The sequence below is a fragment of the Pezoporus flaviventris genome, unplaced genomic scaffold (genome assembly GCF_033815535.1).
Source record: "Pezoporus flaviventris isolate CSIRO_AGI_PZ_B2104156 unplaced genomic scaffold, CSIRO_AGI_Pfla_v1 ptg000013l, whole genome shotgun sequence".
In the NCBI taxonomy this organism is placed as follows: Eukaryota; Metazoa; Chordata; class Aves; order Psittaciformes; family Psittacidae; genus Pezoporus; species Pezoporus flaviventris.
Window position 1 is genome coordinate 4,964,441 of NW_026892561.1, and position 26,514 is coordinate 4,990,954.

A 26,514-nucleotide genomic window follows, 5' to 3' on the forward strand; every position below is an offset into this window, starting at 1 on the left:
TTGACAAAACCAGGACTGGTGCTTTGCTTCATTAGAAGAAGTTGTTTTAGTGGCTTAAGGGTGTAGTCTGAACTAGTGATACTCAGTTTTGTCAGTGATGCTTTGAAACAAACTTAAAGACAGGAGGCACTGGAGGTGCTAAACCAGTGAGCAAGAATCTACTCAGTTAATAATTGGGTTTCTTACTGTGGGAAACAGCAAAAAATGGACAGATCAGCTGGGAAGATGAACTTTCTGTGCCTGTCCATTTACAACTCGGAGAAGTGTCTACAAGCATCTGTAACAGAGAAGCAGGCCATCTCCCTAATTACTTCATAATCACTTCAAGACCACTGCACTGTCTGTCAAGTAAAATGTGTAGAAATGGGACACCATCTCAGATGAGCATTTAGTTTTAGTCCCATGTCAGCTTGGCTGTGGGCATAGGATGAATTTATAAGACATAAAGGAGAGGAAAATGTAAAATTCAAATAGACCTTGCAGGCTCATAAAGAGACTTAGCTCAGTGTGACTTCTTTAGAAGCTATTTCTGTGACTCTCTCTCGAAAGTCATTGGACTGTTCTTATTTTTCCAAAATCTGTTCACCCATTCCAAGCTTTAACTGAGATTTTCAAAGGTCGTATTTGTTAAGGGGACAGCGACATTTGATAGAGCTGGCTTATTTTTGACAATACAAGGGGCAGCAGTGTATAAAGAGAATTGCTACAACCCCAGTGAATGAATTGGGAATGAACCTTTGCTTCTAAGTTTCCTAAGGCATTAAATAGTTTCTGAAATGTTCTTTTCCCTCCAGGCTCCCTAGTTCTCAGTCTCTCTGTGCGTCTAGAGGACACTGTCAACGTCCCCCTCCCACCTCTATGTTCTGAGGATGAATTGTTTCATGTTTGTTTATGCTAAGCCATGAAAGCTTGAAATTGAAATCTGTTTGCTCCTCCACTTCCCACTCATATATGCTCTCATTCGCTGTACATTTTTGCAATAAGATTTTATCTCAAGGGTGTCTCTGAAGGTACTGTCAAATTTGATTGAAGTTCACTAGCTGACCCGAAAGTTACTGAAATGTGACACAGGTACAAACAGGATGGCCTAATCAGCCTTCTTTCCTTTCCTAAAAGGAGACAAGTCAAATGGCAAGTCTTTCCCTTTCAGTGCTATAGGACAGGATGTGCTGTGATCTCTAAACTCTTTAGTTTCAGCTGGACATGGTAAAGCTTAACCTTCTTAAAGTACCAGCCTTGGTTGAAATAAGCACAGCGTTCTCCTGTGTGGAGTCTGAATCCCAGGACAGGAGGAAGTTATTTCTAGTGTCAAGCATTTCTGCTGGAATCTCTTTCTAGCAAAAAGCCAAGAACTCACCAAAAACTCCTGCCAAACATTGCTGATTGTCTGTGGGGACCCCTTCTCATGGCACTGCCCTGTCACTGTACCTCATTTCTCATCCTATAAGTGAGGTGCACAGGGAACCAGATGAAGAGCAGAGACCAGGCCTTGCTGAATTTATGAAAGAGGTTTAGGTGCAACTCCTTCCCTAAGCCTCATCATTCCCCCTTATGCACACATGCACAAGGGTTTTATATGTACATGTAATCCTCTTTGTCGTTTTCTTCCTTTTCTGTGAAATAGAACAAAAATTGGGTGGTATGTTTAGAAATTAGGTGTGGGGTACAGATAGAGAAGGACAGGCAAACCCACACTTTTGTGTGATCAGTATGGTTATTCAAGTCTTTTTTTCTTAAGAAGGCAGACTGAAACAACGCTTGTCTTGCTCCAGCAGATGTGGTGAGGAAATGGCATTCTGACAACAACTAGCATGCAAAAGCGAAAGGTATTGAGTGCTGCAACATGCAAAAGAGGGGGAGCATTTGCTCTTTTAACCATGAGGTGATCTTGCACTGAGTTTCCCTACAGTGCCGCAGTATCTTTCATTTCACAGGCAATGTGCTTAAGAGAACAGGTATAACACCCTCTCAACAGAGGATTACATAGGCTGACTCTTCCATTTATGATGCTGATGCAGTGTCAGGCATAAGTATTTCTTCTGGAGTAAATATAATTTTCCCCATAAAACTTGGTTGCAGTAATATTGGCATTTTGCTCTACCTATTCGCTTCTTGAGTGACAATGGACAAGGTTGCAAGTGACCCACTATACGGTTAAGCTTTTTTGTTTCAATTTGCTTACATGATTTAATGTACCCAAGTATCTTACTGCTTTAATATTAACAATTATTTAGTAATTAATTTGTAATTTCTGGCTGATTGGAAGGCAGGTTCACCAGAAATAGAGATACAGTTACACAGAAGGGTGTACTCCTGCTTTGCCAAATATGGAGCTCTCAACATTCTACAGTAAGAGAGGGAAGTATCCAAGGATGAGATGTATAAAGCCAAATGAAGTGGCACGTCATAATTTTACATAGAATGATGTCTCAAACTGTTATGTAAGAAAATAAGATCAGTTTTGTATCACAGGTTTAATTCAAGTAATTGGCATGACAAGAAATCTTTCCTTCATTAATATTTAGGCAACAGCTGTTTTCTTGATTAAGTAAACTAAATGTACGGAGTAGGATAAGAGGGATATTAAGATCAGCTTCCACTTGAACTCTTCCTTAGTCTTGTTATGTGAAGATTTAGCTTACAATGGTATTTCAACCTCGCTCCTTCCTTCAGCTGTTACATGTCTTCAGTCAGTGTTGCATTCCTCTAGACACCACAAAAAAAGGGTATAATAATAAGTTTTTCTACTAACTAGTAGATAAAACCTGCTTTTATGACCATTTTTACCACCAAGTGCCTATTTTTGAGGGATAATAACAAAAAAAAAGAAAAAGTGCTCAGAATCCCTGACGGTTTAAATTGTTCAGATTTTACATTCTCATCAGGATTCTCAAACTAGCCTTTCATTGTACCATTATTCATTGCAAAGAGATGTTTCAGTGCTCTGGAATCAAAATCTGTAGTTTCAGCTTGGCCTGGTATCAAATCACATTCTGCTGGTGCATTGCAGTGATTGATAGAAGTTACAGTTTGAGTGCTTTACATTCCCATTCTTCTGCATCGGACAAGTATTCGTACCGGACAACTGACCCATATCTCATGTGATGGCACCAAATCCCTTCATATATTCTTTTGAGTTAGTAAGAGGAGATGTCATGGAGTATTATGAGAAATATATCTTTGCCAGGTAGCTTGCCTTCTAGGGCATATAGTGTGCTTAACTGATGGGATTGGTGGAAAATATAAAGCCTAAGTGATCTGAGGTAGAAACTGGTAATGGAACAGAGACCACCATGCTGTCAAACGGTTCCTCCTTCTCTGTGTTATTTGGGCTGAGGCAATACCACGCAGTGAAGCTCAGATGGTAAAACTCTGCCCCTTAAATTAACAAGTGATTGGAAAAGATCTGAGCCTGATTTAACTCCCTTTGAAAGCATCTGGGCTTTTTGTTGATTGCAATCAAAGACAGATCAGGGCCTTATAGCTTGCCTGCCATCTTCTGAAATGTTATGTGACAAACAAGATACTGATATTATTTCTCCTATGAAATGTTTGTTATTTTATAGTAGCAGTGATAATGTGAAGAATATTTGCATCATGCTCAGAGTTTCTGGTGAACTTTCCAAGCATAAAATGGTCTGGCTTCTGGTGTTTTGTTGTTTGGGTTTTGTTGCTGGTTTTCTTAAACTGATTTGGCCATGCTGTTCCTTTGCTAATGTGGAGTAGTCAGCTGGCAGGTACTAAAACAATCTAATAGAATAAGGTTGATCTTCTCTCTTTAATTAGACAGCAATGTTCAACGTACCCAGTGGGCCAGATGACCTTAAAAATTAAAGTGAGAATAGAGACACATTTGAGAGTAAAATATCTTTACTTGCAAGGGGTTGAGGATAGAATAAACAGGGGGAAGTATTCATTGATAGAACAGCCCAAACCCTCAGAATTTCTCTCATAAAATGAACTGGGATATTTTATTGCTTTTACAGGCATTTCAGAAGTGTTTGTTAAGTGTGAAGTAGAGCAATCTTACTGGAAGTGAACCTGGCAAAATTCAGGATCTGTCAGAAAACCTTTCTGTGATTTCATCAATCGCTTAATCTCCATCTGTAGAGCCCAATATATCCCCATCACTGTAGCGCCAAAGCACTTCATAATCCTTCATGTGTTTCCTCTCAAAACACCATGAAGGGTTGATACTACAGTTATTTTTGCAAAAGAAGAACCAAGGCATTTCAGTTTTTCCTCAGGTGACATGAGAGGTCTTAACAGTCACATGTCACCCTAAGCAAACCACTAGGTTGTTTTCCCTTTTTATCTTCCATAATGTTATGAGACCCAGGGTTTTGTTCAGGACTTTCCATACAACTGTAAGTTTTTCACTTCCTAGTGGTAAAGGGACTTTGGGTATTGGAGTGGCTGGCTAACGGACACATACCTGACTCTAACTTTTGCTGACAACTGTACATGCTAATTAATGAAGCAGGGGTAGGCTGTAGACAGTGTGTATGGGTTAAGTAACACTGATTCATTCATAGGTGAATACTAATGTATCTGAAAAGTCATTTGCAAGCTGAATGAATTACAGATATAGTAAGACTATGCTTGAATACAATCAATATTCTGTCTGTGTATGGGAGTGAGAAACACCTAACTGTGTTAGAACCTGTTAGCAAGCACAGGTACAGAAGGAAGCCAGCAGTCGTGCTTTCTGATGCTGGGCAGTTAAGCCTTGCTAGTTAGTATTCAGCCAGCAGTTTGTCAGTCCAGTGTTGCTTTGCTGTCTCGTCAGAATAGCACACATCTTCCTGACAGTTTTGGTATCAAGTCAAACCCTCGCTTCTGGGTATTGAAGAGGAAAAGGCCTTTGTGATGATGCAGATGGACTACGGGCTGAGGTTTGCCATGACCTTTTGAGAATGTGCGTGCAGCATCACTGCCGTTGCTTAAGTGACGTTCTGGATGCAAATGGACTGGTAGCTTGTAATGTAGTGAAGTAAACATTTAGTCCTATTTGGGAGAGTAAAGGCAGTATCAGGTACAGTGCTAACCCTAACCACCATTTATTATTGCAGGTTCTCAGACACAGTTGAATGCAGCAGTATTGGGATCCAAACCCAAGGAAAATAGCTGAATTAAGGTGTAACTGATTCAAAAAGACTCAAAACACATTCATGATCTGGTAATAGTCATTTTATAGTAACCTCTGTCCCAGTTCCACAAACTTGGATGTTTCTAATATTTTATCTGCTCACATTGCCACTTTGGGGTCAGATCTGGAAAAGCCTTGTGTACAAATAAGAGTGTACAAATAAGAGTGAGATGCTAAACATGTAATCTAAGTTCTTTTAAGCAAAATTCCTGTCCTTGATATGGTGGCCCAAACTAGTAGGTCTTTTTTCATATAAGTCACTTCTTGTCCCAATTGCCCTGTTATGAACTGGGGACAATGTGGTCCCCTCTGGTACCAGTGCTGTTGGGAAAATTAGTCCATCAGTGTTTATAAAGCAGTTGTCTCCTGCAGTGTTAAGCACTTTAGAAAAACCATGCAGAGCTGAATAGCTCTGTCCTCAGAGCAGGCTTTGAGTAGCATGCTGTAAGCAGGAGCCTAGGGTTGCATACTGAACAATAAGGAAAAGCCAAAATGTTGAATAATCTGCTCATTAATGAACAGTGTTGATACTGCGCACAGAAGAAAGCAAGAGCCCTTTGGAAAAACACCCCATGCTCCTGCAGTTAAAGGCTGTGTCATAATAATGACAGACACAGGGCTGACTGAAGGTTGTATGTATCCGTGCAACTCTTAAGCATGCAACTTTGTGATGTTGAGGTTATCTGCTTTGACTGCAGCTTTCTGTGTGTAATAGGACTGATAGTAAGAGTGGAACCACCTTTTAGGGGTGTTCATATAATGCCAGTCTACAGGGAACATGGTACTCCTTTCCTCTTGCCCAAAGGTGAGTAGGTTAAGCAAGACTGGCAGCTTCATATGCCAAGGACTGTGTGAAATATATGTTGTAATATGGGGGAATAGTCTAAGGAGGAACAGAATCGTACAAGAGTATGATTCAAGATAGGCTGTGTCTAAAGTAATGCTTATGAGTATATTAGCTGTTTTCTGTGAACCACTGCAATGAGTTTCCCTTATCTCCACCCAACCTCCACCTTCAGGAATGTAGAATGACAAATACAAATAGTTTAAAGGAGGTCTGCCTGTCTAAAGGGAAAGGTTTGTAAGGAGACAGGATTAGGGCACTCTGTGGAAGTGTCAGGCAGACTGGGCAGGAGTGCCTAGAGGAATTTGGCTTGTTGACAGCGCTCACAGAAGTGAGAGTCCAGCAAATTAAGCACAAGTGAAGTTAAATTTCTCTTTCTCAGTGGTTTACAGCTTACAATCCATGAGTTGCAGCTGGCTTTTGGACTACATCAGGAAAGTTCATATAATGCTGCACTATGGTCTATGTATGTGAAATTTCTGAAGGGTCAGTGCCTGCAGTGAAAATTTTTGGGGATCCAGAAGTTGGTAAAAACCCACTTGTCTGTTGTGCTCCTCTCATTAGGTCAATTATATGTTTGGTTGTGAAAAGGCCAAACAATGAATCAGGCTTTAAAATGGAAGAGCTGTAGGTGTTCTCAGGAACTTGGTTAAAGCATCTGGGTGTGAAAGATGGATGTGGCAGTGTGACTCAGCATGCTGCTGGGAGTGGGAGTGTCCAGAACACCTTCCAGGGGCATGAGAGATGAGACCCGCTCCTGCAGAGCATTCATGCAGAGAGACCCACATGTAGAGCCAGATATGCCCTTCCTATGGGAAAACTTTGCTAAACAGTGGCTTGCCTCCCAGGGGATGCCCTGGAAACCCTGTCCCTTGGAAAACAAAACTGGGCTGGGCTGCAGGAAAGTATGCAATAGGGGAAGAGTCCAATACCAGCCACAGGGATAAGCTACGCTAGTGATAGGATCTTATAGTCTTAGATCCCAGCCACGCTCCCAGGGCATGGTTCTTCTAAGTGCAGGTTGGGTTTTTATTTCCATCATTCTGCTTCATGCCTGGGGATCCTTCTGGCATTCCTGAGGACCCGGGGTGTGTAGGGAAAGTTAAATACTAGAATTGAGATATAACCTAAAGATCAGAGAAGGGAGTCTGCCCGTGTCAGGTGGGGAAGTGTGTTCTCCTGGGTATGTGTGTCTGTAACGCCTCTTACCAGCTCTGAGAAATGCATGTATTCATCAGAAGGAGAAAATATCCCTTTGTGTTTATTCTTATTTAGCATTGTTTACACAGAAAATGGAGAAACACATCTTTAACCATCATGTACTCTTTAAAATTATGTCAGGACACCACGCAGCGCTCATTCTGTAAACATCTACTCCACCATGTGGTCTCTGGGAGCTAATGCTCTTCTGCTCTGTATGGCCACTTGTGCTCAGCCTGGGGCACACCGCAGTGGTTCTGTTAAGCAGCCTTTGTGAAGGTTTCCAGAGCTCTAAATTAAAAATGCAGAGAGCTGGGGAGGGGGAGAGATAGTTGGAAGGGGGGATTCTCTGTAGCTGGAGTGTTAGGATGTCTTGCTGCCTAATTGCCTTAGAACACGTGGGCTTGAATGAATCCTCTTTAATGAATAATAGGCAAATGCACAAATTGTAAACCCCGAGCACCCCAAGGGTGAAATGCACACTAATGAAGACTCTGACTTTGATGGCAGGTGTAGAGCTGATTTGTAAAATGTGGTGAATATAACGGGTTTAAAATGATACATTTATTAAAAGAAGCAAGTCTTCCATGTGCTCTCCTTGTATTCACTCTCTCGCACTGCACACCTACCCTTCCCGCATGATATTGCAGGCTGCAGTCTCACAGCAGTTTCTTGCTATAACTCTTGCTTCGACAAAGTATAACAATAGAGACCAATTACCCTCAATCTCCACTCTTACGGCAATAAGCCTGAGGAGGGGGGATAAAAATGAGTGCACCCCCTCCACCCAATACCTTTTCAATTTCAAAGCCTAACCCTGTTGGTAGTGCCATTTGTGGATTTGAACTCCCTGGCTTTGTGTGCGGCATTATCTGGAGATTCACCTGGTACTGATCCAATGAACCAATGCAACCTTACAAAGCTGAAGGGAAGAGTGTAGAGTTCTCTTTGTAATAAATCATATGCCATGAAAAAGGATTTCTTTAACTCCTTTCCTCCATTATTCTCCATATCTCACCTTGTGGAAATGGGTCTGTTAGTGAGAGACTTAGACTCACATAGCAGGAAAAATGAACAGGGGAGGAAGAACTGAAGTGACAGGAAGGCAGAGCTCCTGGAGGTTTCATTAACTTGGAGATTCCAGAAAAAAGAAGCACAGTTTGAAAGAACAGGAAGCAGCTCTAAAAATAAACTCAGCACAGGCCTTGGTACTAAACCTTTCTTAGCTCTAGAAAGGGACAAGGACATATTCATTAAGCAGCTGCACAAGAAATCCCTAAAACCAGTGGCAAGTTAAGACCCCAAAGGCAAGGAGGTTCCATCCACAGAGCTGCCCAGCAAGCTGAATGCTGGTCTGAACATCTTTGGTTTTACTGAGTTGAGCTGGTAACCTCTTGAGATCTGGCTGCCTCCCAAGGAGGGAGGGATGAATACTGCAAAATGTTTCAGTTTTCCATTGCAATTTTGAAACTCATTTGCTTTGACTGAATTTGCACTGTGTTTATGTAAATTTATAAACACTGTAATAAATTTATCTACTTACAGAAAATAGAAATTTTACAAAAAGGCTGGAGAACATTTGTGAAACACAAATTCTAATTCGACGAGTATAATCACAGAACCTGATTGAAATGTACACTGAATCACAAAGCAGAAGCATGGTATGTGGTCTATAAATCTAGCAAACCCCGATGAGCATAATCCAAAATTCACACAGTTGTTAACAGCTTACATATTTTAAATTACATACATGTCGTTTTTTGTGGTGGCAATGACTGTGACTCACAACCTGGGTTTTCAGAGTGTGAATGAGGACCACTGTCAGGTAATGGTACCAGTTTGCTACTTTGCTTTTTATAGAAAGCTCACTCTCTATGCTATATATATAGTTTCTATATAGAATTATATATATATGTATTTTTTTCTCTACTTCTGATTATACTTTTTTCTAACCTAGAAAAAAGGTTAGAGAGTCTGTGCCAGCATGTCATTCTTATCTGGCTCTATATCAATATTACCTGCCACACTTATAAGAGCATTCATGGGCATGGCCATTAAACCCCATAGAATGGGATATTCTCCAGTGTCTTTACTCTGGAGATGTTTACTTCCTCCAACCCTAATTTTGAAGCTGCTTTTGTCTCCTTTTGTACCTCTTGGAGTCTGTTTTGCTCTCCTCCATATCCCCTTCGAAAGATCATCCTCAAACAGTCCTTTGATATACTATTGGGTTTTTCCCCTGCTTAATTTTGTACTGAACACATTAGTTTATTTACTGCACAAAATAAACCTAATCTGTATAGGACAGATTTACTATAAATCTAGAGAACACTTACATGTCACATGAGAAACTGCACTGGGGCCGATGACAACACTTGCAGTAAGTGAACTGGTCTCAAATATTGAAGGAGCCTGTATTATATTAGCAAGCAGATGTTTCCCATTGTAGAGCTGCTCTTTCCAGAGTATAACTATATTTCTACTTTGCCTTCCCAGTGCTTGAAGCAGTAGGTAAACAGTTAAGAAATGGAAGCAGCAAGCTATGTGTAGTAGAAATGGGCTGGTTTAAGATTGGTAGGGGGAATTAAAAAGCAGTGCAAGAAGCAATTTTTAAGTTATCCTGTACAAGTTCTTGCTTGGGAGGTATTAGCCACAAGGGAGATCACATCATCTGGGAGCAAGAGAATATAACAAATGCAGGATCCGAAATAGGCATGCGGGAGACTCTTACCATGTGTTTTGGTCATGTCCTGATATACGTGAGCTGAGGGAGACAGTTCTACATGTAATAGAGCCAATAATCAAATCTGAAGTACCAAGGAACACAACTTGATGTTTCCTTAGAGAGACCCTAAGTTTGAATAAAGAGAGAATGTAGAAGATACAAATTTGTCTTTAAGCAAAAAGGAAAGAAAAAAGGCTTTAAAATGGAGGGAAGGGCGGGGGTATAAAATTTTACACTGTTCCCAGACTGGAAAGCAATAGTAATGCCTACATCAGAAATTTAATTAATTGTTGTTACACTGATAAAGATGTGATATACCACATCAAAGACTGGCTAAATGGTATTTGGAAATTAATTTGGATTCCTATTAAACAGAGCTCAGAGGAGCTTCCCAAATGAATAACTTGTTTGTCAAGCATTGCTTCCTTCTGTTTATAAAAAGTCTTCTCAAGCAAATACAACTATTTTCAACTGTTCTTGTTGCTTGAAATGCACAATGAGATTCATCGCTAACCAGACATTCGTGGCACATTCAAATACTGCAAATTGTAATGCCTTAGTATCTTACAGAGGTTAGATATTGCTTACTTCTGTTCCCTGTAGGGATGACTTATATAAAGTTACCTAAAAAGTCTTATATTTAGTATTGTCAATCCATGTTTGAATTTAAAATTTGCTTTTGGTGCTCTGTAGCTTGGCCACTTCAACATGCTTTGGAGATGAACACAATAGAAGCACAGCGTACTTGTTTTCTGTGGCAGGGGAGCTAGAACTACATGATCAAGGTCCCTTCCAACCCAAACCATTCTGTGATTCTGTAGTGTTAATAGCTTTAAGTATTCTTAAAACAAAATGCAAGTGGAAACACATTAACCATAGAAAAGATGTGTTTTCAGGTTCTGATCTCTTAAGCAAGTTATCCTGTTGAATGAGCACACAGTTTACTTGACAACTGTGCCAAAATACAGTAAGATTCATGATGATCACCACAGTTTCTGCTTTTTGTTAAATGAAAAACTCATCCCTGTGATTCTGCCTGTGCACTGTTTTTTTTGCTAGTGTAATTTCACCTATGTCTCTGGAAGTTCTTCTGATCTTACACTAATATTTGTGAGTTCAAAAGAAGGTAGGATTTAGTAGGACTGAATTTATGTGAAGGCAAAAAAAAAAGAGATATATAAATGTTATATGTTTTGCTTTATGGTGTGATGGAAACAACTTTCAGAGTTGTCTGTAGAACTGCAGCTGTTGGAGTATCCAGAGAAGAAATCCATATGTTCTCTAGACAAGCAGATAAGTGATCACCAAGACAAGGAGGTGGTTTTCTCCAGCACAGAAAGCAATGTGTCTCATCTGTAGACCATGTCAGCACTGATTGATAGCGTTGCAAAGCTGGTAGCTGGGTGTTTGAACTCCCAGACAGCCTGACTGTTGGGTTGTCTAAGGCCAAGGAGCATGACAGCTCCTCGCTGCTTAGCTTCCCAAGGGAATTTTTATAAAAGAATGTCCCATTAATTTTATAATTTTTGGTTCACAGAAAAACATTCATTCATCATTTCTAGAAATGAATTTTACCCTCTGGTTTCATCCCTTCACTTTTCTATGTATTTCACCTCTCTTAGTTTTTATTTCTGTTTGTATGCAACCATTTGCTTCAGCTGTTAGAGAAGAGAGGATTTTTCTTTCTTTTTGCCAATTAAACTTATGGGGTTTGGTCATCATACTCTTAGAAATTCTATCAAAGGGTAGCTCTACGGGAGTAAATCTCTATTGTTTGCATAGGTGTGTTTAAAAGATTAAGGCTGAACAGACATTCTCATAATAGACTAGGGATCAATGAAAGCTCTTCTTTCCTCAAAAAGCTTTAAAGCTTAGCAGTAAAGTTGATTTTTTATTTGTTTGTTTTAAATATAGAGGAAGTTGCATCTTTTCCTGGGTTTTTATTATTTGTGTGGTCTTTCATAGAATTTCTGAGCAAGAATTACCCAAGGTCCCACTGGTCCTAAGCTCAGTTTTAGATGACAGGAGAGACTTCTCTCCCTGCTTGTATTAGAGGCCACAGATTGTCTAGGAGATCTCTGCAGTAGGCAAGGGACATTTCCCCCTCCTATTTGTGCCACTTTCAGCTTTTTGATTTCTTCTGTTTTCGTTCTAACAACACCCATTTGAGTTTCAACGGGGCTTCACAAGGAATGGGATATTACTCTGTGGGACTGGAAGTAGCAGATTCAAACTCAAGACAATGCACTGAAACGGCAGGGCAGGAAGGAGAAGCCAAGGTGGCACACATGCTTCAATGACTACACGATTTCATGGCCAATAAGCATTTTAACTTAGTGTCTTGGTTGGCTAACTTTTGTGTAGGCAATTGCAGGAGGGGAAGAGACTAAGGCCCTGGGTTAGTGGAACAATTACATTCATGCTTTAAATCCCTTAAGCACATACTTAATGGCCATTGATTTCAATGCTCTTAACAGCTTTGCTGAATCAAGGCCTGACTGAGGGTAAAGTAAAGGACTGGTGATGAAGTTTATGAATCGTCCTCATAGCTATAGACCCCCAGCTAAAGCACTGGTGAGAAGAGGACCTCAAAGACCAAGGAGGTTCTTCCCGTGGCAAGGTGGCAGAAGGTGAAGGACAGAGCAAGCAGACGGGTTGTTGAGGGGAAGAAGTCTGAATGACCAAAGATGTTTCAGTTGATACTCTTCTGATCATGTTATTTCTAAAAGTGCCTATTGCTGCAGGCTTTCCTCATCCTCAGAGGAGCATTTTCTTTGGTCTTTTTCCGTGATAATAACTTGCTTAAACACGTCAGCTGCAGATGTATTTCTGCAGCTGAAGCCTGAAGAGGCTGCAGCCCATATATGTCATTTGTGTGTGTTTTCTTATGTGTGTGTCTGCAGGTGCTCCCTGATGGGGTTTGATTTAAACCGGCACTGGGCAAATCCATCTCCTTGGGCTCATCCAACACTGCATGGAGTGAAACAGCTCATCATTGAGATGTACAACAATCCGGTGAGTGAGGAAAGGTGGTGCCAGAACAGCTGCTTCCTGAGGTACTGATTCATTGTGCAAGATGCCAGTAATTCTGACGTGGCTTAATCCAGTGATAAAACAAAATAAGAGAGAAGTAAAACAACACCACCCCCACTGCATGAGATCAGGGAACACTTGTGTCTTTAAAGTCTTTTATCATCAGAGTGGAGAAAGCAAGTGAAATGAAGTTCAGCCCAGATTAAATATGGAATAATTCTGAAAGCAGGGCCTAAATTCAGTCGAGCACCTCTCATCATGTCCTGAGCTGGATTCAAAGCAGCAGGCCCCCCAGATTGAATTAGTGAATGGCACTGATGTTTAATCCAGTGCTCTGGCAGGGGCTGCTCTGCAGCGTGCAGAGCATGAGGGGGATAATATTTGCAAATATTATATAAACACACGCGCTCGCACTCGTGCTCACTCAGAGAAGCAGAGGTGTTCTTGAAGGTGAAATCTCAGCTAATCAGACGAGATGGATCGCAGAGAATATGGAGGAGTGGGAGGGAGGCAGACAGCTATTGAATGTTTGACATCAAAGTGCAGAAGGATTATTGAACGTGGCACCTAAGAAAAACTGCTGAACAAAGATAGAGATTGGGTAGGAAAAAAATCACTGCCTTAAAAGTAAGAGGAGATTTTATAGGTTATTCTTTTTTTCTGTATGGAATTCCTGGTATTTGTCCTTTCTTTTTACTTCACATCATGGAGATTGCTTTGGATCTTTAATTCCCTGAAGTTTTGTTGGGTTAGTTTTCTTTTCTTAGTGTATAAAAAAACGCTGGTTTGCCTTGCTAGTAAAGAAAGAGGATTCTTACCCCTGGCTACATCATTTATAGGATAAGAGCTCCTTTAATTTAACTCCTGGTTCTTCCAATACATCTTGATCGGACTTTTTATCTTCCAGCTGGTAGTAATACCTGTACAGAAGGGGTTTTAGGTACAAGAAAGGTAGGTTAATAGATAAGGTCCTCACATACAGAGTGAAATCCAATTGCATGGAAAATATTTTCTTAGACTGCTAATTGTTTGGCACAGGATTTGTCTTTCTATTCTGTTTGTACAGGACCTAGCATTCTGCCTGTGACCAAGGCTCCTAAGCCCTGCTGTATTAGTGATGATCATGGAAAGTACAGAAAGGAGCTTTACAGCCAGCCTGGTATTTTCTCTGTTTCCTTCCCCAAACAGCAAGACAATTTTCCTTCTAGAAAAGCAGGCTGCTTTTCTTAAGGGAAAATAAGTTTTTTTTTTCCAAGAAAAAAAAGAAGTCATTAAACATTAGGAGAAGGTTGGTATAAAGAAACGCTTCTAGATAGCAAAGCAACAAATCCTGGCACTATTAAAGGTCATTATCAGTAAAATAGGGGGATTCTTTTCAGTTTTGTCCCATTCCAGGGAAGCTTTGAAAACTCTGGTAGTTCCCAGCTGTGAACTACCTTATTACTTATTGCCTTCATGTGAAGAATGAATTTATTTACTATGGTGGCTAAAATGAAAAACCAAAAGAAAAGTTTGGTCAGAGTTGGTCTGAATTGGAAATGTTTTCTTTCTCCATCCCTCTGCCTCTCACCCCTCCCCAGTGAACAACCTGAGATGAACCAGTTCCAGTTCATTTCCTTATGTGGGAAAGAAAAAGGAGCCTTTCAAACACGAGTGTAACATTTCATTTTCAGGGTTATTTAATTTAGAAAAAAAAAAACCAAAAACTATTTAGGACCCTTTTTTGGATTAAACCACCAGCAAAGTTCTCGTGGCTCTTCAGAGTTCACTTCTCAGTGAGTTAGCTACTCACCTAAAAACTTTCTTGTCTGATTTTATCATCCCCTAGTCCATACCAGCCTGTCTGACAGTTTTAGAGACCCTCAGCAATACAGTGCAGTATGTGGGATTATTGTTTTGTTTTTTTTCAGGCAATACCAGATTCTTAGTCCCTCTGATTGCCATGATATTTGTATGAACAGACTATAGACAAAGTGCTGAGACAAAATGGGAAACCATGGCTGGGACTGTACATGTGCCATCCTGCTTTATCAGTGACTGTTTTCATTAAATTCTTGAGATAAAAAAAAACCACCCTGACAGAGTGCCAAAATAACAACCTGCTTTGAATCACTTCAGGCTGCAAAAGCTTTTAACTACTCTCCAGTGTAGAGTGTAACTTTTAGATGAGTAATACATGATAGATGGTTGGCTGCATGCAAAGGTGAACCGGTTGCAGGAGGGCTGTTGTCAGACTGCGAAAGATCAGGGATTATGCATTTGAACACGTCTGTCCTGCCACCGTCTCCTCGCCTGAAGTCTTGCCAGACTGGGGGATATGGAATGAAATAAAATGCAAAGTAAAGTTCTCTGCAAAATAATGCAATAAAAAAATAACCTACCTCCCTCCCAGTCTAGACAAGATCTGCCGTGAGGAGCTGTCCATGAGAGATTAGATTCTTTAAAGCAGAGGCAGTTCAGCTTCGTGTTGCCATTGCGGAATGGCTCAGTGCTGGTCTTTGAGATGTATTCATTCCCTTAAATCATTTAAGGAAAACTAGCTGCTATAAGAGCATAAAACCACATTTTAAATATTGCTGCATAGGAGGATTTTTCTTCTGCTGCTGCAGTGTGGAAGATAGGCTGTTTCCTTTGAAAAAGGGTTCCTTGTGGAGGGGGAGGGTGACCGACACAGAAATAAGTGAAGTGGGTATGAGGTGCACACACAATGCCATAGCTACTGTGATTCCAGCACTGAGTGGTCCAAGGCTAAGTGCTTACTGTAGTTACTGTATAAAAACAAACCCAAGCACCTGTGGTTCTCTGTCCTGGGTTTTACAAAGAGTGCTAGTTTTGGTTTTAGTGTTTCAGTTTCCATAATGACCATATACAATTTAGGAGGGAGTAGATGAGCCAAGAAACCAGAGAATGATAGGAAGCTTTTGATCTCCATGTCACTGATTTTGAAACAGTCACTCCTGGTGGGAAGTCACCGTGTTGGCCTGTGTGAAGCAAGGGGATATTTGCAGTCGTTTCTAGTGCTGTCAGTCTTGCAGATGAGACTGAAGTGACAGACTTGCTCTTCTAGATCATGTGCTGTTGGCAGAAGACATTTCTGTCTTTAAGTACCTTTCCCTGCTCATATGCCAATCATCACTGCCTTCCCACCTCTTCACCCGATGGTATGTGTGCATGGCTCCCCTGTCTATGCTGGAGCAGGTTAGCTGCTTTAGCTCAGAACATTAACGTATCGTTTAAACCAAGCCATCTGGCTTTTATCTGGAGTATGTCAAAGGATGTTCATGTGAGCTGTTCCAACGGCTAAACTGTGGGGCCAGGAAGTTCTGCTTGGGCATGATAACATACTTCAAGTAGAGGGCTGTTAAGAGAATGAACGTCAATAGCCTAGCTAAGGAATCTCATAAAGCATATATGCACAGCTAGATTTAAAGACATGAATAATCTGATTGAACTCAGCAGTGTTCCTTGTGCGTTTATGGTTCAGCAGGTGCTTAAATGTTTTGGACTGGGGATAAAGTGCTCAGCACTGGCAAGCTCAGGATATGGATGGTCTACAGAGATCAAACAGTCCTTATCTCTGAGATAACACGAAGCCTCAGAGACACAGAGCAGCATAAGGGCTTGATTTTTGGACAGGTTTCGTGTGGCCATTCAGCACTTTTCCCAACAAGCAAACACACTCTTTAAAACAGATTTAATGAGTGAAGTTAGGTAGTGTGTTCACTGCCAGCTCAGCCCCCTTGAGTATGTGCATTGTGGTATGGTCTTTAGCCATAGGGGCTCATGTTGTTCTCTGAGTTCTCCAAATGGAAAACTTTCACATAATAAGCAGCTATTCAACGTTTTGTTTTAGCTTCAGTGTTCATTGTGTAGCTCTGTCCTGTATTTACTGTGCGCTATTCAGATCCTGCTCTGAGGATAGAATTGTTAATCTCGTGGGCTTTTCTGTATTGCTCAGTGCTATACCCTGGGAGCATTTCAGAAGTGTTAATTAATTATTTGGGGGGAAGACACCCCTGTGAGAGACAAATACTTTATCCTTGTATGGATAGTAAAAGAGAAGCAGAGACAGTTATAATCATAGCTACCTGCTGATTTGACATAGATTATTTAAGATGCTTGGGATCAGATTTGTTTCATGCCATTCACCAGGGTTTGATATATCCGCTGTCTCATTTCCACCCCTTCCTTTCCCAAGGAAGATTGGGATAGGCTATTTCTGTCATGTGGAGCTCTTAGGGCCTAGAAGACAAAGAATAGGCAGTGACTGGTCACTTGGGAAGCATTTGTTTCGAGTGATTTGACCCCCTGAAATGAAATTGCAGTGATGGGATGCAGTGCTCCCAGGCCCTCTGTTTGCAACACTACTTTGTCTTCTTGCTTCCATCTTTCTTTTATTCTGCTTATTTTCCATGTCCTGTTGTCATTGAGGCTGGAATCCTACATTTAATTGATTCTTATGTTAGACACTGTTCACCTTTGTGTCCTGAGTGACCCGAAGACTTGATCAAAAAGAAAAGAAAACAAAAAACCACTCACCTGGGGTGTGCTCATTCATTATCATCTTCTTCGTCATGCACACATATACCAAAGTTTTAAATTATTTCTGCATAAGCAACTTTTCTGTTTCCATTCCTTCCTTCTGAATGCTTGATGTTGCAGCCTTTGCATACTTTTAATACTATTCTGGGTGAAAGTTTTGAATCAAAGCAAAACATACAGTTGAAACAAAGTCCCAGCATGCTGAAATCTGAGTCATCTGCTGGGCTGGAACCTTTAGATCCACCACACAGACATCTGCCACAAGAACTGATGAATTAACTGACAGAGGATGACAATCTGCTCCTGCTGTGGCCTGGTGTGAGGGAGGGAGAAACACTGCCTGTGGGCTCTGTGGGTATCAGCTGACAACAGATTTTATAATAAGGAAGGATGAGTAAACATAATACTGAAGACTTGAGGGAGATATTTAGGGCTGAATGACACCTTTTAAGTTTTTGAGAAGATGTTTTAAGATCCCATGTGTAGGCTTAGATTTGAATAAAAGCGTGTTTCCAACAGGCCAGGTTGGATGGGGTTTTGAGCAACCTGGTCCAGTGGAAGGTGTCCCTGACCAAGGCAGGGAGGTTAGAGCTGGATCATCTTCAAGTCCTTTCCAGTCCAAACCACTCCATGATTCTGTGATTTTCCTGTCTCTGAGGAGGCCTTGTTTTTTATCCAGTTAGGCTTGGGTATGCAAGCATTAAGACTACATATGAATTAACATTTGTATAATAAATCAATGTAATTTATATTCTTTGGCAGGTTACTACATTCCTCTTCATAAAGAGAATATTTCTACTTTCTTCTGAATGTATTGAACATACACTCTTCCAGTCCTGTTATCATCTATCTCTATACCCTTTAGAGGGAGATGATAATCCTTCACAAGGGTTGGCTCCCCTGAGTATATCATGCACCTTCACTATTGCAGAAAGACAGTAGTAATAGCTTTGACTGGGGAAATGGCCTGAGCTGATCTCTGAGTTCTAGCTTCTTGCTTTCTCTGCTGATAAACCTAGGTATCGTAAGGCAGGTGAAGTTAAATGTCGATTGGTGTGTGGAGCAGGTTAGTGTAGCTGGTTGAAATGAAACACATTTTATCCCCGATAATCTATAACTAACTGTCACTGCCCTTTTGCATGTTCCTCTGACTGACTGTTGTTGTCCTCAGACACTGTTTAGACTGCCTACTGTCAATGCTGTTCTTAAACCTACTTCTTCTCTAGGTCTTCAGTACAGCATCCAGTGCGTAATTGTCAAGCACAGCGGTTTTGACAGTGTGGGAGCCATGTTCAAAAGGTGGCACAGTGGGAGTGCCCCATGGGCTGCACATCCACCCCCCAACTTTCTTCATTATCATGAACTTTTGTAACGATGGAAACCAGGATTTTTGTTTTTGTAGTATCCCTAGTTATAAAGACAGTGACATATTTTGAGGAAAGCTTTCCGGTTCCTTGGAAAAATAGGTCACAAAATGAAGACTTAGAAACCTGTATCTGATATTTTACAGCTTCCCACTGTCCCTAATGGCAGCATTGCTTTCGTGACCTCCCCTCATCTCTGCCTTTGGCAGTGCTACATTCTTCACCAGATAACTCCACATTAAGAAAAGTGCAGCTGGTCTCCGAGATGCAAAGACTTGGCTGGAACACGACATAAATTTGATTGTTGTCAGTCCTGCAAATTGTGTCAATCTTAGAGGCTCTACTTCCACTCATCTGGTGAAATGATGCTATTAGTATTATCATCAGTGTGATACTGGATAGTTGGCAAATAAAGTATAGCAACAGATTTTGCAAGGGTTTCACATCACAGTTGTACGCTTAGGCTTCTTATACTATAAGCCCACAAGTAGTATTATCTAATCTAACGTTTGAATGACTGGAAGCAATTGTTTTCTGTATGAAAATTCTTTTCCCTCATCATCTCCCCTGCTTCTGTTATAAATTGGAGCAGCACAGTGGAATATATTTCACTGCAAAATTATAAGCTGATTCTCATTCCAGCTGAAGCCAGTTTGGATGCTAATAAATGTTTGGAAAGGCTGTGGGTTGGGGTTTGGTGTTGCTCAGAAATCACACAGAGCCAAACAAATCAGCTGAGGTCTGCATCATCTGGTATATGGAGTCATAACAGATTAACATAGGGTAATGAGATCTGTAGCATAACACACTACCTGGGTCCATTTTGCTGTTAGCAGAGCTCTTAGACTTCCTTCCCCAGCTAAACAATACAATTGAATAATCATTGTTAACACAATATTGAATTTTAACAACCTGCTAGGAAGTGATGTTCAGATAGTCCCTTAGATATCTTGAGTTGTCATTTGTACCTAATGGTTTTCACTCAGACATCAAAACAGCTATCATCAGGCATCACATTCTGCCAATAATTCTCAACCTAATATAGTACATGTTATTCTGAGTTCTTCTCAAGCAAAATGGCCAACATGCTGCCTCTTAGTTTTCTCCTCCTGAAATTGGAAGAGATTTTACCTCTTCTTATGCAGTTTGTGTTCAACTTTGATAACCCTGCTGCTGCTTTCTATGGTAATGTTTGTGTTTATGCCAGTTTGTTGACACTGTAGAAATGCCCTGTATCACTTCTATCTTGCAAGTCCCTTTTGAGTGAAGTGTAACTTTTTTGTATTGCAAATATAATTCTTATTTCAGTTCACTGTTGAACAAAACAGTAGTAAGGGCAGCCTTTCTTTCACTGGTGCTAGGGTGTAATTTAATGTGATGTACTGATTAGTGTCTAATTCTGCAGATTTTGCTTAGAATCAAAATCCTAAGCACCTGCCATTTCCCACCTCACTGTTGGGATAGCATACTATGAGTTAGTAATGCTCTAGCTAACATATTTCATGTAGACTGGTAAAAAGTATTTCCATTAAACTCTTCTCATTGTTTAATATAGCTATTAAACATAATTGGGTATATGCTGAAAGAAATAAATGTGATGTGCAGGATCAGTTTGTTAGCTGTAGCATTTTCTGATAAGTGACCTCATGGAAGTTGGTGTCGTGGTTTAAGCCCAGCCATAAATCAGAACCATGCAGCCGCTCTCTCACTGCCCCCCCCCTTCCTCCCCCCCTGCTCCCAGAGGGATGGGGAGGAGAATAGCAAGAACTCCCACGGGTTGAGATAAGAGCAGTCCAGTAACTAAGGTACAACACAAACCACTGCTGCTGCCACCAATAATAATGATAATACAGGAAATAACAGGGAAAGAGAATACAACTGCTCACCACCTGCCGACCGATACCCAGCCCAACCGAGCAGTGATCTAGCCCTTCCGGGTAACTGCCCCCGGTTTATATAGTGGGCATGATGTGTTGTGGTATGGAATACTTCTTTGTCTAGTTTGGGTCAGGTGTCCTGTCTCTGCTTCCTCCTGGCTTCCCCTCTTCCTTGGCTGAGCATGAGACTCAGAAAGTCCTTGGTCAGAGTAAACATTACTGATCAGCACCTAAAGACATCGGTGTTATCAGCACTGTTCCCAGGCTGAAAGTCAAAAACACAGCACTGAACTACCTACTAAGAAGGAGAAAAATGACTGCTACTGCTGAACCCAGGACAGTGGGAATAACAGTTCAGAAGAATTCCTCTGTTTCTTTTACTCAGTTTTAACAAATCTACTTCCAGTTTGCTCTGGAGTAAACATTCTTTCATGATCCAGTAACATGTTCTATTTTTCTGATAGGTAAAGCAGCTTCTGATGTTAGTAGCTTCCTTCCATAGTCCTTTAAACACACAAAATATTATGAGAAACTTGCTAGTCACAGAGCTAATTTGACACTAGAGTAGATTATTTTCAGAAGATGCCGAATCTTTACCACTGGAGGCTTTTATGACAGGTACTGATTGGAAAAGGTTTAGATAAGAATTAATTTCCTTTTGAAGAAGTCGAATACACTCAGTAACCTCTACAGATTTCCTTCTTATCTCTAATTAATCTATGATCTTTGTCCCTTCTCTTTGTTTTCAACACGTAAACTGCTTACATGTGTATCTTCATGTATAAAAATGTATATATAAAAGTGAATTTAGAATTTCTCTGGTAACATCTTAGGAAACATTGACACAGTTAGATGAAGTCCCACCTGAAACTGTGAACTCCTTCGTAAAGTGATAGTCATGGAATGGATGAGCTGTTCAGGCCACCCTATGTTAATAGCCTTATTTTTTGCAAAGACAAATTTATAACTTGGGAGTTATAAGCCATATTTCATCTAGAGAGGCTTTTGGTTGGTTTTGTTTTGGTCACACTGATATGTTCATAGTCTAGCTCTGGATGATGCTCCATTGTATTTTTGTCACTTATTCTAGACTCTTCAGGAAATGTGTCTACAGCTACCAAATTTCTCTCTGTATTTAAAGTGCTAATCATATCACTATAGTGTTGGATCTCCGAGACAGCGTGTGGTTTCTTTGGCTGGTTGGTTAGTTTTTTTTGCTATCCCCATTTAGTAGTCTTTGTACAGAATAGGAACAGTTAAAGTTAAATTCACCTCCTAAAGAAGAAGGAAACATTTTAATCCCAGAGATAAAGCCAAAATCTCCTTTGTTTCAATGTGATGATGATCAGTGTTTGCACCCGGCACTTCTAAGATGTTCTTTTCCATTAAACTCAGACACTCTTTGAAGGCCTGTAGACAAATTGTATGTGGTTCACCATCATATCTCTAAATAAGTAGCCCTTTAGTTAACTCTTCCAGTTTCTCAAATGTTGTATTTGCATCTTGTGATTGGGGCTATCTGGGTGCAGCATCGTTTCCAGGTTGCTACTCTAAACATCAGGCACATGGCTTTTTTTCTCCTGTAGCTTGCCATTCTGAGAAATCTTTGTACTGCTGTTTTTTGTTCAAGGCAGACATGTTAGTTATGACCCTCACTTTGCAGTGATCTACTGTGCACCTTATCTTTTCTTCCTCGTGTTTTATTGCTGTTACACGGGACTTGCATTGTTGCTTTCTTAGTTTTAGCTCAGCAGCTCCGTCTCTTTCCACAGCTCTTTAGGGCCTTTAATCAAACCTCTCTCTTTTACCTTGGATCAAAATATTATCCATCAAAGCTTTAGTGTCCTCTCTACCATCAAAACATGGTTGTATTTTCCTGGGATGTGCCTAGGGGGCTGAACGCAACTCAGATATCCCTCTGAGGAAATAGTGTCTCCTAAAATAGTGGTTTGAAGATGTACAGCCATGTTCTCTATTTTTCTAGGGGCATCTGCCAGCACCCTGCTGATGAATCAGAGCCATCTCTTCAAAGAATTTACCCCGTGTCAGTTGAGGAAAACATTCCCTTTGTATAATACACAGATATTTTTTTGGTCTGAGTGTACAAGAGAGGTTCAGTATGGCTTCTTTCCTCACTCTCTTGCATCTTCTTTCTGCTCTCTGTGATTCTTACAGCTGTGATTTTATTGAATTCCTTTTTTACTATCTGCTTTGGGGAGACAGGCTTGTGTTTTGTTTATTTTAAGGAGCATTAAATCAGGGAGTGGCTGACACATCCAGTGCTGTGTTGAGAGCTTCCCTGAGCCGGAGACACACATTTAAGCTCCTCCTCAGTAATTCTGGTTTCATGTTTCCCCTCCCTTTCTCTGTTTTTCAGTGAGACACAGGGTTTGAGAGGTTTTTTTACCTACTCATGGCAAATTCCCTTTTCGCTTCTGTTCCTTCCCCAAGTGCTTTATAAACTGGGTCAGAGTCAAGGTCAGTGACAAGTCTGCTTCACTCAATGGTTACGTTTGAACTGATGAGCACTGAGGAGAATGAGCTCCTGAGCGATACAGCAGTAAATTCCAGCTGGCTCTTGCCATAACTTCTTAGAGATGGGGCTTCTCACAGGATGCAAGTGGAAATGCCTGGAATGAGCTGATTTTTCCTACTTCAGACAGCATTGCGAACATGCCCTTTGTTCACATAGCTCAATTTTCCGCCTGGGATTGCATTTGCCTTTTAAGACACAGGGGCAAAGTCACTGCCAGGCCTTTTTTATGTAATACAAAAGAGCTCTTAGTATTCAAAAATGATTTACAGACAGCTGGCCAAGTGTTTGACCTGACTATGTCTGTTCGTGCTATTCTACTGGTTCACTATAGCTGTAATAGAGGCTTACCCAGCCAGTGGACAATTAGCCCAGTGTATGCAATGAAGATGGTAAAGTGAAATGCTGATGTTAAATGAGGATATTGACATAATAGTATCTCAATCAGTGAGCACTGGAATAGCAGTGTAAAATTACCCACGAATAGTAGAGGAAACCAAGCCAGTGGAGGAGTGATATTATGGTTAAAAGAAAGCTCAGGGGAAAAAAAAAAATGGGAGGGAAAAGGGAAGAAAAAAGGCAGGGAGTGAAATCATATCAAATACTGAACAATCTTAGAATCTCATGCCAGAATGAGATAGCAAAAGTGAGCTTTATAATATGCTCAGAATTGCAAAAGAAGCAGTGAGGACTCAGAACGTAATGGTGGGAACTGATTAAGTGTCATCATTTAATGTAATGTAGAAGCTACGTTTATACACTTTAAAAATGGCATCTTCCTGAAACAAGAAATCAAAGAGTCCAAAAGCAAAGAGTGGGTTTTTTTATCCCTGAACAAGGATTAAGCCTTGATCGAAGAGGTACCTCTCAAAGGATCATTCTGTAAACACGCTCAGATTCATCATTCCTGGTGGACTGCAAAAGCCAAAAGTCCTTAGATTGGCACACACTTCTGAATGGGGACCGATATCAAATGGAAAAGAAAGCTAAAAGCAGTAGCTAAAAGGGCAAAGCGGAACGCAATAACACTTTCAGGTGTCATAGCAGCTATATAAAATCACCATTGTAGGAATGCACTTTTGCAGTCTTACCATCAGTAAGTACCATTACTAAGTGTATTTCCCCTATTTGAAAAACTCCACAACTTTATAAAAGGTTGCATGAGAAGTTAGCAAAAGTGATTATTAGACTGAAGAAGGCCATTAGCATTAAAGGACACCCTCTGAAGTCCTGCCCAAATGAACTGAGGGAAAAAACCCAGTACACTCTGGCAAGTTAAATGCAAAAAATATAATAATAAAGGACAAAAACAATTTTGAAGAATAACTTGCTAAAGGCATAAAAACTAATAATGAAAACTTTTTCAAACACATCAGAGGCAAGAAGCCTGCCTGGAGGTCTATAAGGTTGATAGATGATGAAGATGTAAAAGAAGTGCTCAAGGAAAATAAGGTCTTTGCAGAAAAGCTAAATGAATGATTTGCTTTGGTGTTCACTGTAAAGAGCCTAGAGGGAATTCCAAAATTAGAGTTGCTTTCTATAAGGGACAAGTCAGATAACATGGCTAACAGTGGTTTAATGGTATGTGTCATTTTGGGAAAGGAATTTGCGCCTTGTACACCACCTTTCTGGGGGGTAATTGATGAACATGAAGGTAAAGGCAATCCACTACCTGCTGCATATTTTAAATTTCTGAAGAGCTTTGGCATAGCTGTTAACCAAATGATTTGAAAGAAATTAAGAATCCAAGCTGTCATTGGATGACATGGGCATCCTTCCTTAGCATTAAAGACAAATGAAGCTGAAAATGTGTTTTAAAAGTGAGTTTTCACATTGGGTGCAAGTTACATGTGTGGATTGTGTGGGATTATTCAAAATATTCATAAATTATTCAGGAAAAAAAGAAGGAATATTTTTTTCTGGCGGCATACAATTATTCGATGCCATCAAAGATGCATCACAGAAGGGACTTATGATACTGCATGGTAAAGTGGCAGATGAAGTCCAGCGTTAATAAGTGCAAACCCATTTGTGTCTCTTTATGATGAAAAGGAAGGAAAGTCAAGCCAAAGAAGCAGACAATAAAAAGTCCAATGCCAGTCAGTGATATAATAGCACTTGTGAAAGAAGCTCATGAGACAGCTTCAGAATACCCTTATCAGTGATCAGCTGTGCTCAAGAAGACAAAGACCATGTTAAATTCATCATTCTGATACTTCATGTTTACCTGCATCTTGGGAAAAGACAGTCTTATCTCAGGAATAATGCAATAAGGATTTTCTAGAGAAGGGTAAAGAAGAAAAAGACAAGAAGTTTAAAATTATTTGTGTATGACAAAAGAATTACATAGTGTAGGCCCTTTGGCTTGGAATAGAGACATCTGAGGAGGAATAAAGAAGTTTTTTCATAAAAAGTGTCAAATATATGGAAGTAATCAAAAAAAGAGAAACAAGAAGTAATCAGTCAAAGTCTATTAATGCTGTTCCCCTAGCTGGGAGCTCTAGAAGCTGCCAAAAATAGGGTTGCTATTACTTGAGGAAGCACTGTTCGTATTTGTGCTTTCTCTTGCATTGTTTTCTTAAACAATCTGTGCTGCCCACATCCAGGGATCTCTGTGTGACTGCTTTTATATGAGTTCCTCCATGGCAAAGAACGTGGCTTATTCTCCTGCCCTCTGACAGTCTCTTGTGCTATTCCCAGAATAAAGTAGAAGCGGGTAGCCGTACGACAGCTGGGTTGGCACTATCAGTTTTATGGACAAAAAATAGTAGTTGTTCTGCCTAAAAAAAAGCTCTGTTCTTCACTAAAAGAAAGTGCTGTTCTTCCCTTCTGATTATCCTGTGTACATCTGCATTCTTGTAATTATGGTGCTTGAAGCTACCTGAAGCTCGGTGGAGGCAGTATGCGATACCATACAATATCATTAAATTGCCAAAAAAAGATGTGAAACTGTATTTTGAATGGGAAAAGCCCACAAACTGTACGATTTCCCTAGATAAGAGCATTATTCTCAGTGGAAGCCATTATATTGCCTTTGTGGCAATACACAAAGGCATAGGCTAAATCCCTTGATTTCTTGGCATATCTCATTCCAAAATAGTAATCCCAAATAATCCTGTAGATAGGATTCTCCACTACTTATTTTTATTTTGTGCCTTTTTTATTGTGTCATCCAGAGCCTGGGCCTGAGAACAGGAATCCTGTGAGAAGAACACAGCAGCTGCCTAACAGCTTAAAGAAAAGTGTA

The 26,514-nt window shown here is 40.4% G+C and overlaps 1 protein-coding gene across 2 annotated transcripts in view; it reads left to right on the plus strand.

Moving 5' to 3' along the window:
- LOC133268341 (BEN domain-containing protein 5) overlaps nt 1-26,514 on the plus strand; it is a 951,280-nt gene that overhangs the window by 780,933 nt on the left and 143,833 nt on the right. For both annotated transcript variants that reach the window (XM_061451279.1, XM_061451280.1), the window contains exon 9: nt 12,822-12,933. In XM_061451279.1, coding sequence (XP_061307263.1) covers nt 12,822-12,933 — 112 coding nt within the window. The remainder of the gene's footprint in view (nt 1-12,821; nt 12,934-26,514) is intronic.